At 58.6% G+C, this 11,865-nt stretch overlaps 1 protein-coding gene across 1 annotated transcript; it reads left to right on the top strand.

The window, feature by feature from the left end:
• Positions 1-4,354: 4,354 nt before the first annotated feature.
• Positions 4,355-10,503, top strand: LOC310643265 (interleukin-12 subunit beta-like). Its single transcript, XM_083367504.1, has 9 exons — positions 4,355-4,366; positions 5,319-5,498; positions 5,801-5,821; positions 6,821-6,941; positions 7,788-8,021; positions 8,475-8,586; positions 8,727-8,929; positions 9,367-9,521; positions 9,995-10,503. The coding sequence occupies exons 2-9, from the start codon at positions 5,337-5,339 to the stop codon at positions 10,100-10,102; spliced, it is 1,116 nt and encodes a 371-aa protein (XP_083223630.1). The 5' UTR covers positions 4,355-4,366; positions 5,319-5,336; the 3' UTR covers positions 10,103-10,503.
• The last annotated feature ends 1,362 nt before the right edge of the window (positions 10,504-11,865 follow it).

The raw sequence follows: 11,865 nt of genomic DNA, 5'->3' as shown, positions 1-11,865 counted from the left end.
CCCTCTGGGGCCAGGACCACCAGAAACGCCCTCCCGGCCAGCCTGTGTCACTCCTGGGCCAGCAGAAGCGAAGGGGGCCGCCTGCTCGGCGGAGGCTGCCCTGTTCTGGCCCAAGACGTGGACAGAACCAAGACCGTCAACGTGACACTCAGAACTTCCTTGGGAAGCTGGAGCGCCTCCGTCTCCTGGCAGGCCCCAGAGGGTGCCAGCTGCCCTCAGGAGAGGCCCTCGGGCATTGGGGGGTGGAGGATCTCTGCCTTCCATCAACTGGGGGGTGCCTGGCACTGCTGAGCTCGGCAGCTCCCTGGGCCAAAGGCCCCGCTCAGTCGTGGGCCGCTGGCGGAGCTCCTGGCTGAGGAAAGCCCGAGGAAGCCCCGCTGAGCCCTTATCTCTCGAGCCCTTATCTCCAGGCCCGCTTTCCACCAGGCCGGCCTTCCTTGAGGGGGTGAGCGAGAAACCACAGATAGGAAGGAGTCGTCAGCATTCGAGGAAGGGTAAAAAAAGAAAAGATCCCGTAAGAGGTCATGTGGGAATCCCCTTGCTCTCCACCAAGCCCCTCGCTTGGCTGAGGAAACACTCCTGGCCCCAACCCATCGGGACCACTCCCTTGTTCCCTCCTGGCATCTGGGGGGGAGGGGGGCTGCTACAAAGGGCAAGGAGCTACCTCTCTTGAGTCAGGGGTCTGGCTGCAGCAGAAGAGTTGGAGGGTCAGGGGACGGGAATCCCCCTCCCCAAAGGAAGGCTTCCTCTGCGCTTGCTCTTCCCGGACAGCCAGAAGTCCTGTCTGCCCGATGACTGGCAGGCCGGAGGACATGTCTCGCTGGCGTGCCCTTATCCTGGGCGCTGCAGCCGCCTCTCTCCTGGGCCAGCTGGACGTGTGGCCCAAGGAAGCCGGCTGCGGTGAAAACCAGGATCTCCACTTCCCTGGCTTGGCCCCTGGGGCAGCCTTTGCCGATCTCCTTCTGCGGCTCCCGGAGACTTTGTGCGGAGGCCCCAGGGGGCCCCTGAGAGAGCTGAGCTAGCACACAATGGAAGCAGCAGCCAGGGGATGGGCCTGGTGGCTGCAAAAGGCAGTCAAGGCTAACCCACACCGACCCCTATGGGGAGAGGGAGGAAGGCCAGAGTGCTGGGCATTTTTAAGGTGCCGCCAGGCCCTCAACGCTTTGGAAACCCACTCTGGTGGGTGGGCTCTGGGGATTGGGCTGAAAAGGGGTGTGGCAGGGTGGGATTCCCCCTCCCTAGCACAGTTTCCCCCCTCCTGGCGGAAGAAGCCAAGAGCAGGGGAGCAGATGGGCGCTCTGCTCTGTCCCAAGCCGGACCACAGTGGTCCCACTGCCCGAGCTTAGGAGCAGCTGGGAAGCAGTCTGAAATGCAAGGACCTGCAGGCCCCAAAGAGCGCTGAACTGGAGCTGCCCAGCAGTGGCCCGTCGGCTGCCCCCAAACAGGGCTGGTGAGCCTCAGTGCCCACCATTCAGGTTGACCAGTCACCTCTCCTCGCCTCTCGGTCCAGCTGGCTGGATTGGTGCTTCTTGCTTCGTCTCCTGGCAACTAAATTTCACACGTGGCCTCTGTGTGCAGGTGAAGTTATCCCTCCTTTTGGCTAAGTGGGCACGGAGACTTAACTGTCCTCACTGAGTGTATCTCCTTTTTTCAAGTTTTGTTTCAAGTCACATTTCTTCCTACAGACGAACGTCCAATCTTTGATGCCTTCCCTGACAGAAATATTGGCCAGGTTCCTGAGGCCTCTTCCAAACGCATTCTTCCTACTTTTCATATCTTGTCAGAAATCTAGCTCAGAATCCAAAAATCAGCTTAGCAAGTTGCAGCATTCTGTCTTTTTGTAGGCAGAATGTCCTTCGGTTAAGGTGGCTCCCCCTCCCCCACTTTCCTGACCAGCAGGTCAGAGTTGCTTGGATTTCTTCCAGTCTGTTTGCCAGCCAGGCTCTCAGGCACGACTCTGGTGGGAGGCCGCGGAGTTCCACTGAAAGGCCATCCAGCCCACCCTCCGCTGCTGCCGCTCACTCCATCCCTGAGACCAGATTCTCCGGAGGCTGGGAGCTGCTCTTCCAGCAGGATCGCTGAAGGTCTGGCATCCCTGAGCAATTCTCCACGACCCCCTCTGCCTGGCTTTCTCTTCTGGGTGCTGCTGCCCCCCTGTAGGCACCCCGTCTCCAGTCCAAAATTCCCCACCTCCCATGATGGGGGCAGAGAGGCCTGCTTCCCTCTCCTTGCTTTCCCTGCCCAGAGGGCGATTGGCAGACAGAGGGCCTCCCCTTGGCCTCTCCCCCCCCCCACCCGACCCTCCTGCCAGACCCCTGTGTGTTCGCTCAGTGAATCCTTCCATGGCCCCATTGTTTGATAAATCCTGTCTTCCTTCTTTTCCTTTATTTAGAATACATAAGGCCACCCAATAGGGACACGGTGGCTCAGTGGGTTAGGATGCTGAGCTTGTCGATCAGAAGGTCGGCAATTTGGCGGGTCGAATCCCGAGTGCCGCATAGCAGAGCGAGCACCTGTTACTCGTCCCAGCTTCTGCCAACCTAGCAGTTCGAAAGCACGTAAAAATCCAAGTAGAAAAATAGGGACCGCTCCGGTGGGAAGGTAACAGCGTTCCATGCGCCTTTAGTGTCTAGTCATGCCGGCCACATGACCACGGAGTCGTCCTCGGACAAGCACTGGCTCTTTGGCTTTGAAACGGAGATGAGCACCGGCCCCTAGAGTCGGAAACGACTAGCACGCATGTGCGGGGGAACCTTTACCTTTTACCTTACCTTAAGGCCACCCACCTCTACGGCCACTCCGGGCAGCATAGAATGCAATCAGTCATTAAACAGCAAACAAACCCCACTTCTTTCAGAAAAACCATTAAAAGGCTGTCTCCCGTGCAGGCGCCCCCACCCACTCCCACCCCAAGCCAGCTTTCCAGGGCTCTTTGACCCACGGCCATCTTGAGAGGAGGCGAGGCCTGGCTTGCCACTCGACCCACGTCTCCACCGAGCCCCTGCAAGGCGGTTTCCTCTCCCCGTGGTCGCGTCCTCGCCTTCTCTCAAGGGGGGGGTCTCCTGCCTGGCCGAAGTCAGGGAGCAGCTTGGCCAGAACCGCCAGGGGTTGCTCTCTGGTTCCTGCACAGCCTGTGCACCTGACTAGGGCAGCACCTCTGCCGTTGCCCTGCCTTCTGGCTGATCTTGCTCTGCGCCCGGAAGAGGGTCTTGGCTACTGTGGCTGACGTCTGCTGATTCTGGGGGCATGGAATCCCCAGGCTCAGTCATACATACACAGAAACACCCAATTCTGCGGTGATTTGCAAATGAACAACTTCCTGTTGGAATTCCTCCTTACCTAGCACCGCTGGTGTCTCATCGCTTTCAGGCGTGGCACTCAGGAGAAGCCTGCCTTGGCCTTATCATGGAAATTTTGACTTGTTCTGGTAAGAATATTTTTTCTGTTACACCCCCGTAAACCAGAGTGAGTAAGAATCCCTTCCAAAACATCCCCTTCCTCTTTTTCACCAGCCTCCAACCTGTGGTGCCCCAGTGGTTAGGCAGGGCAGTCTTGGCAACTCCGTTGTGGGATGGCTGATTAGTCTTTGGGTTGGTGGCCAGATCCTCTGACTTCTCCTCTGTGGCTGGGATGTAGGGGCAGGGACGGCACCCACCCCCACCCCCTCCCCGGGGCTTCTAAAAATGTAACTTGAGACCATGCTTGTTCCTAGCTCATGTCTTCATCCACCTTTGGGTTTAGCACCCTGCACAGCGTGTATTGCAGCACAAGGAAAATAGGTGTCAGCCAATTTCTCTTTGATACTGCTTTATCTGAGGCAGGCCTAGGTCATCCACGTTTATAGCCATGTTTGAGTGAGCCAAGGTTACCTAACAAAGATTGAGGTTCAGAAAGGTGGGTCAACTCTAGCTGCTCCAATGTTTCGGTGGCCCCTTGCAAGCCTTCTTCCAACATGTATCCTTCCGTCTCTCCAGACTTTCGTGGCACCCTGGCATGACTCTGGCCTGCAGGCTGGCTTCTCCCAGCCTTTGCACAAGCAATGGGGCAAGGCAACTACTCTGTCCCAGGGATGTTTTGCCATCAAGCAGAGGCATCTTTCTGCAGTTGTAACTGGGAATTCCTCCACTCCCTCCACACACCCCCATATTTATCCTTTCCCACTCGCATCCCTTCCTTGCAACAGTCTGGCCCTTAGTTATCTGTTGGTCCAGGTCTGAGGGAGACCACAGAGGGTCCATCTCCTGCTGCCCCAAGAAGGAAATGAGCAGAGACAGGTTAATAATTGTTATAATTTTTTCCCATTTCACGGGCCTTGGAGATCAAAGAACTGTGAAGCCACCTGGAAGCTCAATGAAAGGAAAGAAAGGTGAGAGCAAATGCCCCTTTTGATGCCTTGGTGGGTCTGCTCATTTTGCTGGCTGGAGCTCGGTGGCTGGGGCAGCTGAGGATACGATGCACAGCTCAGCCGCTGAGCTTTTCCCTATAGAACTGGGGCTGAAGCTCCTAAGTAAGACCAGGCGTACACACCTGCCATAGGAAGAGAGAGATCTTCCCTGTTTGGGCCCGTCGGGATCTGCGCGTAGCGTCTTATTAATACCTCAGACGAGCTCAAAAGGAGAGGCCCTGCCCACCTGGCAGGCAGATTTTCTCCGGTTTCTCAATGGGGTCTAACGCCCAAAGGCATGAACGTGGCCACCTGCCTCACCCCCAGACTCACAGTGGAGCCACAGGAAATGTTGCAAAAGGCCAGAAGTCTTGCTGGACCATGCGCTGAACATGAGCCAACCACGTTATGCAGCTGCAGAAACAGCCAACCCAGTTGCATCAAGGGAAGTCAACTGCTAAGCTGATCAGAGGTCAGAGTTAGTGTTGTGGCCCCGACCCCCGTGCCTATTCTGTAGTGGTCAGGCCAAACCTAGAATATTCTGTCTGAATTCTGGGCACTGCATTTAGGAAGGACACGGACGGACTGGCCTGAAGGATCCAAACAAGAGCCGCCACGGAGACCAGGAGCCAGGAAAGAGCAGCTGGCAAGGAGCTGCTGGAAGCAGCCGATTTGCCCCGCCTGGGGAAGAGCCACCTGCTTGGTACCTGGTAGCCAGCCTCAAGTGTCAGAAGGGGGGCAGGTGGAGGGCAGGGCAGTCATTCCAGAAGGCAGGACAATTCTCCTAAGGGTCAGGGTGTTCAAGACCCAAAGAGGCTGCCTGGGGGTCAGTGGATGCTTCTTGGTCAGAGGTACTCAAGACACGGGGGGGAGGGGCAGGGGGGAAAATCTGTCCCTGGGGAATGCTGCAGTGAAACCAAGAATTTCTCCACAGGGCAGGAGGCCCAGCTGGATGATCCAGGATCCTTGCCAGCCCTTCCATGCTGAGGTCCTGGGGAAGCTCTGGCATCAAATAACCCAGAGGTCCCCGGCCAGAGAGCCCAGGAAGAGGCCCCTGTGGGTGCCCACCTTCGGCTGGGTCTTCCGTCAACCACAGGCAATGCAGGCCTCGCTTGTAAGCGGCCCATGCTGGCTCCGGGCCTCCCTGGGCTGCTGGAAAGGGAAGGACCTTCCTTTTACTCCCTCGGGCATCACCCCAGGCCCACTTGTCAGTGGGGCCGGGGAGGGGCCATGCCTTGACCCTCAGCAGCTCCCTCTCTGCAAGGGAGAGTCCCGAGAGGGGAGATGCCCTGACAGCTTCTCCCTTCCTTCCCCTCCCCTCCCCTGCCCGCCCCCTCCTCCTGTGTCAGAGACTTCCTCCCCCCCCCATCAGAAAGGGTATATTAGATCAGTCGTCCTTCTGCTTTCCTCTCACAGGTCCAAGCTACCCACGGAGAGGTAAGTGCTCTGGACGAAGAGGAGAGAAGCAGCAGGGGCCCTGGGGACCCATGGGCCCCTCTGCCAGGGGCCCCGGTTGCTGGCAAGGCATCCTCGGAGGTTTCAGGGTGTTTTTTTTCTGCCTTCAAATTGGTGTTGGCTCCCGGACTCTCTCTGCACTTTCTTGGCAAGCTTTTCAGCCAGGCTTTGCCTAAGGCTGAGAGGGAGGGAGGGGCCAGGGTCCCCCAGCACAACCACCCAGGGCTGGGTCCCTCCCCTTGGCCCCAGGACCAAGGGGCACCCAGGGTCTGCTTTGCTTTTCTGGGGGAAGGGGAGAAATGGATGCCCCAGTGTTCAGGGGCCGCCCCCCCATTCCCCCTCATCCCCACGCATCTTTCTGCCCGCCGGGTGACTCCAGCCAGCCTCTTCCCCTCCCCTCGCAGAGCGTGTCCATGGCGGGGGCTCTGGAAAGAGGGGCTGCCCCCCCACCGCCCCCCTCCCCCGTTGCTGCTGCTGCTCCTTGAAATGGGCCAAAGGAGGGACGGCAGCATCTCCTCGGGAGGATTCTGGCTGTGCTGACCAGAACTGGGCTGGGCCCTTTCAGCAACTGGGCTTCTCAGTTGGGAGGGCCGAGTGGGGGCCCAGTGACCAGATGACCACCGGATGACCGTAGGCGAGGAGGGCTGCTTTGGGGCGGGAGGAGGCCGGCTGTTCTCTTCCGGATGAATGTTTTTGTGCTCTGTGTGCCTGCAGACATAGCCTGTAATCTGGCAAGGGGTGGGGGCTGCCTTTTATAAATGCCCCCCCTTCCCTGGCAGGGTGGGAGCTTTGCCTGTGCCCTTTGCCTTCCCTTGAGAGGGGGCCCCTCCCTCTGGCCTCCCCCTGATTAGAGTCTGGGGACAGCTCAGCCCCTGGGCGAGACTTGGGGGTGATGCTCAAGGGAGGGAGGGGTTGGGTTAGGGGAAGGGGGCTTCCCAGCCGTGACCTCACAGCAGAACCTCTTGCCTTCCTCCTCCCCAGCCAGGCCAGCCTCCCACAGACCTCTCTTTGCCTCGCTTCACACAGATGCTGCTGGGAAAGTGGGCAGCTTTGCTGGCCGTGGCCGTGGCCGTGGAGGCCGCGGCTGCTTTTCCCTCCTCACGTAAGTGCCTTCTTTGCCGGCTTTTTACCAGAGGGGCCAGGGAGGGCCAGGAGCCAGATATCTTGGGTCCTTTGCAGGTGGCTGTGCCCAAAACACACTCCCTAGCCCCTCCCCCCCTCAAAATTCCAGGGATCTGCCCTTCTGACTTGAATGGAAAAGCCAGCATTACCTACCCCAGAAGTGGCGGGAAATTTCTGAAAGATAAAAAAAAATCCTCCATCTAGGGGCAAAGAGGGGCAGAAGAGCTGAGTTTCTTTTTTTGTTTCCTTGGAGGAAAATTTGGCATTCCTGCCAGAATTCAATGAGGGTTGCAGTTCAGGTAGTGAAAATGAGCAACTCAGAGATTAGAGCCACAGGTACAGTGAGGGTTGGGGGGCAGAAGTTGGGGAGTGGGCAGACGGCAGATGGCAGAGCCTGCCCACTGCTTCCACACAATTGCCACAAGAGGGCAGCAGGCAAGAAAGGGGTGGCCCTGCTCCCCCACAGGGAAGAAGCACAGAATCGGGGGGGGGGTGTTGAGGGGGAGGCATTCCTGGAAGGAGAGGGGCAGCCAAGCCCTGCCCTGCGTAGAGTGACGGCAGAGGGGGTGCTGAGACGGGCCCTGGGGCTTCGGGGGCAGCATCCCATCCTCTGCTGCTCTGGAAAACACCCCCTAGGCTTTCCTCACAAAGCCCCTGCACCCCAAAATTTGGGGATGGGGATGCAGCCTAGGAAAAAAAATCTCTAGCCACCACAGTAACAGCCCTGAGTGGGTAGCCCTGGAACCACTTCGGGGCTGAAAGCTGGCCAGCCGGGCAGGGCCCCTTCCAGCCCCACTGACTCTCCGGTTTGGGGCTCTGCCCTCAGTGCTGATTCGGAACGAATATGAAGACGTAATCCTGAAGTGCTCCAGTTCCCCTGGAGAACAAGTGGAGTGGAAGTGGAAGGGCGACACGCAGCAGGAGTCAGGCCGAGAGTTTGTCCTCTACAACCTGGACTTCCCTTTTGCCGGAAACTATTCCTGCTGGGACGGATCCCGGCTGCTGGAAAGCTTCCATGTGGCCGTCCGGGTTCGTCACAGCTACTTCTTCAAGGCAGAAGGTGAGCGGGGAAGGGAGGGGAAGACTCCTTTGGAGGGGGGGCTCATTCCCAGAGCCGCAGCTAAACCCCAGCTTGGTCCTCTGCCCCATTTCCCTACCGGCCTTCTGGCCTGGCCTTCAAAGGGGGGGGGGGCAGGCCTGGGCTGCTCTTCTGTCCCTCCACCCTGCCCCCTTCCTGCAAACCCATCCCAAACATCCCAGAAAACCTGAGAAGCGCCTCCATCTTTGCTTGTAGGGAACATGGAGGGGGGGCAGTTTCACCAGCCCCCCAGGGAGGACAGGAGCCCTGCCTGGGGAGGATGGGGGGATGGGGGGGTCTCTTCCAGCTGGGGACTCTCTTTTGGCGCAGCTGCCTTTCCTGCTCCAGATTCAGATTGGGTGGGAGATGCCCCGGGGGCTGCAGCAGGAAGAGGGGCCTCGACTCGTCCTCAGTTCTTTACCCCGGTTCTTGCAGGAGCAAAGGAAGAAGCAGCCATCAGCTGCTGGGCTACTTCGTACAGCGGCACCTTGAACTGTTCCTGGAAGTCTCAGAACCCGGCGACTTTTCTGGCCCAGCTGAAACGCAAGTTAGTAGCCCCAACCCTCCTTTCTCTTCACCGTGCAAGGAGCATCGCAGCAAGGATAAGGGGGTCTCTGAGCATGTGGAGAGTCTCCGTCCACCACTGCTGCAGCCGGCGAGGGCTCCACTTCTGCCTTCTCTTTGCAGAGACACAGAGGCTGCGCTGTGCCCCCCCACAGAAGTGGCTCTCCTGGGGAACAGAGTGGTGGATATCCAGTTAAACAATTGCTCCTTCTGTCCTTACGCGGAGGAGGCGCCCCTCACACCCCTCGTCTTGGTGCTGAGGGGGCTTTCTGAAGATGGCGGCGGCTACAGCGAAGTGAACAAGACTTTCCTCTTGCGGGATATTGGTATGGATGGCACCAGCCCCCCCCCCCTTCTCATGCAGGACCCCATCCCAGCCCTTGGAAGGCCCAACCCGGCGGTCTGCCCTGAGTCCGCCTGCCGTTGTGTCTGCTTCTCCCCCCGCCATACACACACCTCCCTCCTGCAGGGGGGCTCTTCCCCAGGCTGCCCCCCCTGTGCTGGCAAGTGGCCTGAGGCCCCGGGAACACTGACCAGGGCTGGCAAACGTCTAGCCTCGCCTTCTGTCAGGGTCCGCTTGGGCAGAGCATCTTCCGCCATAACTGACACCTCCTGCCTTAGGAAGGAAAATCTGGGGAGGGTCTTTTCAAGCCGGGGCCTCCTTGCAGGCTGGCTTTTCCACCCTTTGTGTTGGCCCCCGGAGGGAGGGGGCAAGGGTGGGGTGGCTGGACGAGGTTTGACAGGGTCCCTGCTCTCCTCGCAGTGAAGCCCGATGCTCCGGCCTACCTGAGGGTCACAGGGCAGAAGGTCTCCTGGGCTCCCCCGGCCTCCTGGGACCTGCCCGCCACCTACTTCCCCTTGAAGTACAACCTTCGCCTGGAGTCGGCTTCCGGCCACAAGGAGAACCACTTCCTCCTCGTGAGTAAACCTTTTGGGCTTATCGTTCACCACACTGAAGGCTGCTCAGGATATCACTGAGGGCAGAAAAAGCCTCTCGGAACTACAAGGTGTTCAACGGACTCGGCATAAACCCCGGGTCTTGGAGTGAAGCCGCAAACGGACTATGCTAATCCCCCACCCCCAGCAGCCAGCGGGCGAGGCCCCAGCTGACAGCCCCCAAGCAGAGACCTGGGACAAGCTGCCCAGCATCACACACACACACACCTCTGGTATACTGCCACTGCATGGGGATGCTCTGCTGAGCTGTTGCAGCTCCTTCCAGGGCTGTGTTGTTGGCAGGGCTGCCTAAGGAAGCGGGATCTTCCTTGTAGTTGTGCAGATGCACAATGGGCGCAGATGCCGCCTCCGGGTCAAAGGGAGCAAGGGCACCCCATTGGCCCCTACGCCTGCCCCCCTTCCCCTGATTCAGCTGGGCCCTCTTTCCGCTGCAGGCCGAGAAGGAGCTGACCACGGCGCAGAACTGGAGCAAGGCGCAGATCCGCTGCCAGGATCCTTTCATCAGCTCATCTTGGAGCTCTTGGCAGGAATGGAAGAAATGAGGAAATCAGCGGGGAAACTGTCTCCCCTCCCTCTGCAGCTCTGCCTCCCCTCCCCTCCCCCACCCCTCCCAGGTGCAGACTAGGGGTCAGCCAAGAGCCATGGCAAAAAGCCTCTTTAATCCTCCCATGGCAAAACGCACCAAAAGGCTCTCCTATCTGCCTGAAGATTTGCCCAGTTTGGGGGGGGGAGGAGAGGGGGAGGAATCACACACACACACACACACACAGAGGGGGGGGGCAGGCAGGCCTTGCACAGCATCAGGGCTCAGCTGCCTGTCTCAGAGTCTTCCCCTGTTGAACACCACTTCCCCCCAAACCAGCTTGGGAATCAGATCCTGAGGGTGTCCCTCCTCTCCACCCCAAGGGGTGTCGGAATCTCTGCCTTTCCACTCTTTGGGGTCCCTCCCTCTTGGAGAGCAGGCAGCCGATGATCAAATGATTATCTAGACCCGTGCCAATCGGGTTTCAGGCCCGGGTACAGCACGGAGACGGCATTGGTCGCGCTGGTGAATGATCTCTGGAGGGCTCGGGACAGGGGGCATTCCTCTGTTCTGGTCCTATTAGACCTCTCAGCGGCTTTCGATACCATCGACCACGGTATCTTGCTGCAGCGTCTCCGGGGGTTGGGAGTGGGAGGCACGGTTTTGCAGTGGTTCTCCTCCTATCTCGAGGGACGCTCGCAGTCGGTGTTGGCAGGAGGGCAGAGGTCGACCGCGAGGTCTCTCATTTGTGGAGTTCCTCAGGGGTCGGTCCTCTCGCCTCTCCTGTTCAACATCTATATGAAACCGCTGGGTGAGATCATTCGTGGTTTTGGAGTTGGGTATCATCAGTATGCTGATGATACCCAGCTTTTCTTTTCGACCCCAAACCACCCCAGTGATGCCCTCACCGTGATGTCCCGTTGCCTGGAGGCGGTTCGGGTCTGGATGGGGAGGAACAGACTTCAACTCAACCCCGACAAGACCGAGTGGCTTTGCATACGTTCATCCCGGGTTTATTCGGACATTCCACCTCTCGTTATGGGGGGCGAATTATTACCCCCCGTAGATAGGGCTCGCAACTTGGGAGTCCTCCTAGATTCACGGCTCACCCTGGAAGACCATATAGGAGCTGTGACTAGGGGGGCTTTCGCCCAGGTTCGCCTGGTGCGCCAGTTGCGGCCCTATCTAAGCCGGGATGATCTATGCACGGTCACTCACGCGCTCGTGACCTCACGACTAGACTACTGCAACACTCTCTACATGGGGCTGCCCTTGAGGACCACCCGGAAGCTCCAACTGGCACAGAATGCAGCCGCGAGAGTTGTGTTGGGAGTCTCCCGATACTCCCATGTCACACCTCTGCTCCGTGAGCTGCATTGGCTGCCAGTGGTCTTCCGGGTGAGATTCAAGGTACTAGTTATGGTATTTAAAGCCCTACATGGCAGGGGGCCGGAGTACCTTAGGGAACACCTGCTGCCGGCGTCAACTTCCCTTCGCCCTGTGCGTTCCCACAGAGAGGGACTCCTCAGGGTGCCACCGGTCAGAGAATGTAGATTGGTGGCCCCCAGGGGGAGATCTTTCTCTGTGGGCGCTCCGGAGCTATGGAACCAGTTACCGGTTGAGCTCCGGACGGCGCCGGATCTTCGCTCCTTTCGCCGCGCTCTGAAAACATACCTGTTCGAACAAGCCGGCCTGGCCTGAGGGTGGGATTGCTGGGGTTTTTATTATCATTTTATTGGGGGTTTTATTAATGTATTTATTGTTTTTTATGGGCATGTATTT

The sequence above is a fragment of the Vipera ursinii genome (genome assembly GCF_947247035.1).
Source record: "Vipera ursinii genome assembly, chromosome: 7".
Classification (NCBI taxonomy): domain Eukaryota; kingdom Metazoa; phylum Chordata; class Lepidosauria; order Squamata; family Viperidae; genus Vipera; species Vipera ursinii.
Note: the sequence above shows the minus strand (reverse complement) of the source record. Positions and strands in the feature narration are given on the sequence as shown.

What these genes read in the sequence shown, in the direction of transcription:
- LOC310643265 (XM_083367504.1), top strand. Translation starts at nt 5,337, where the DNA reads ATGATCCAGGATCCTTGCCAGCCCTTCCATGCTGAGGTCCTGGGGAAG. An exon ending in GGCTGCTTTTCCCTCCTCAC is followed by an intron (nt 6,942 to 7,787) that starts GTAAGTGCCTTC and finishes CTCTGCCCTCAG; the next exon opens with TGCTGATTCGGAACGAATAT. An exon ending in CTGGCCCAGCTGAAACGCAA is followed by an intron (nt 8,587 to 8,726) that starts GTTAGTAGCCCC and finishes TTCTCTTTGCAG; the next exon opens with AGACACAGAGGCTGCGCTGT.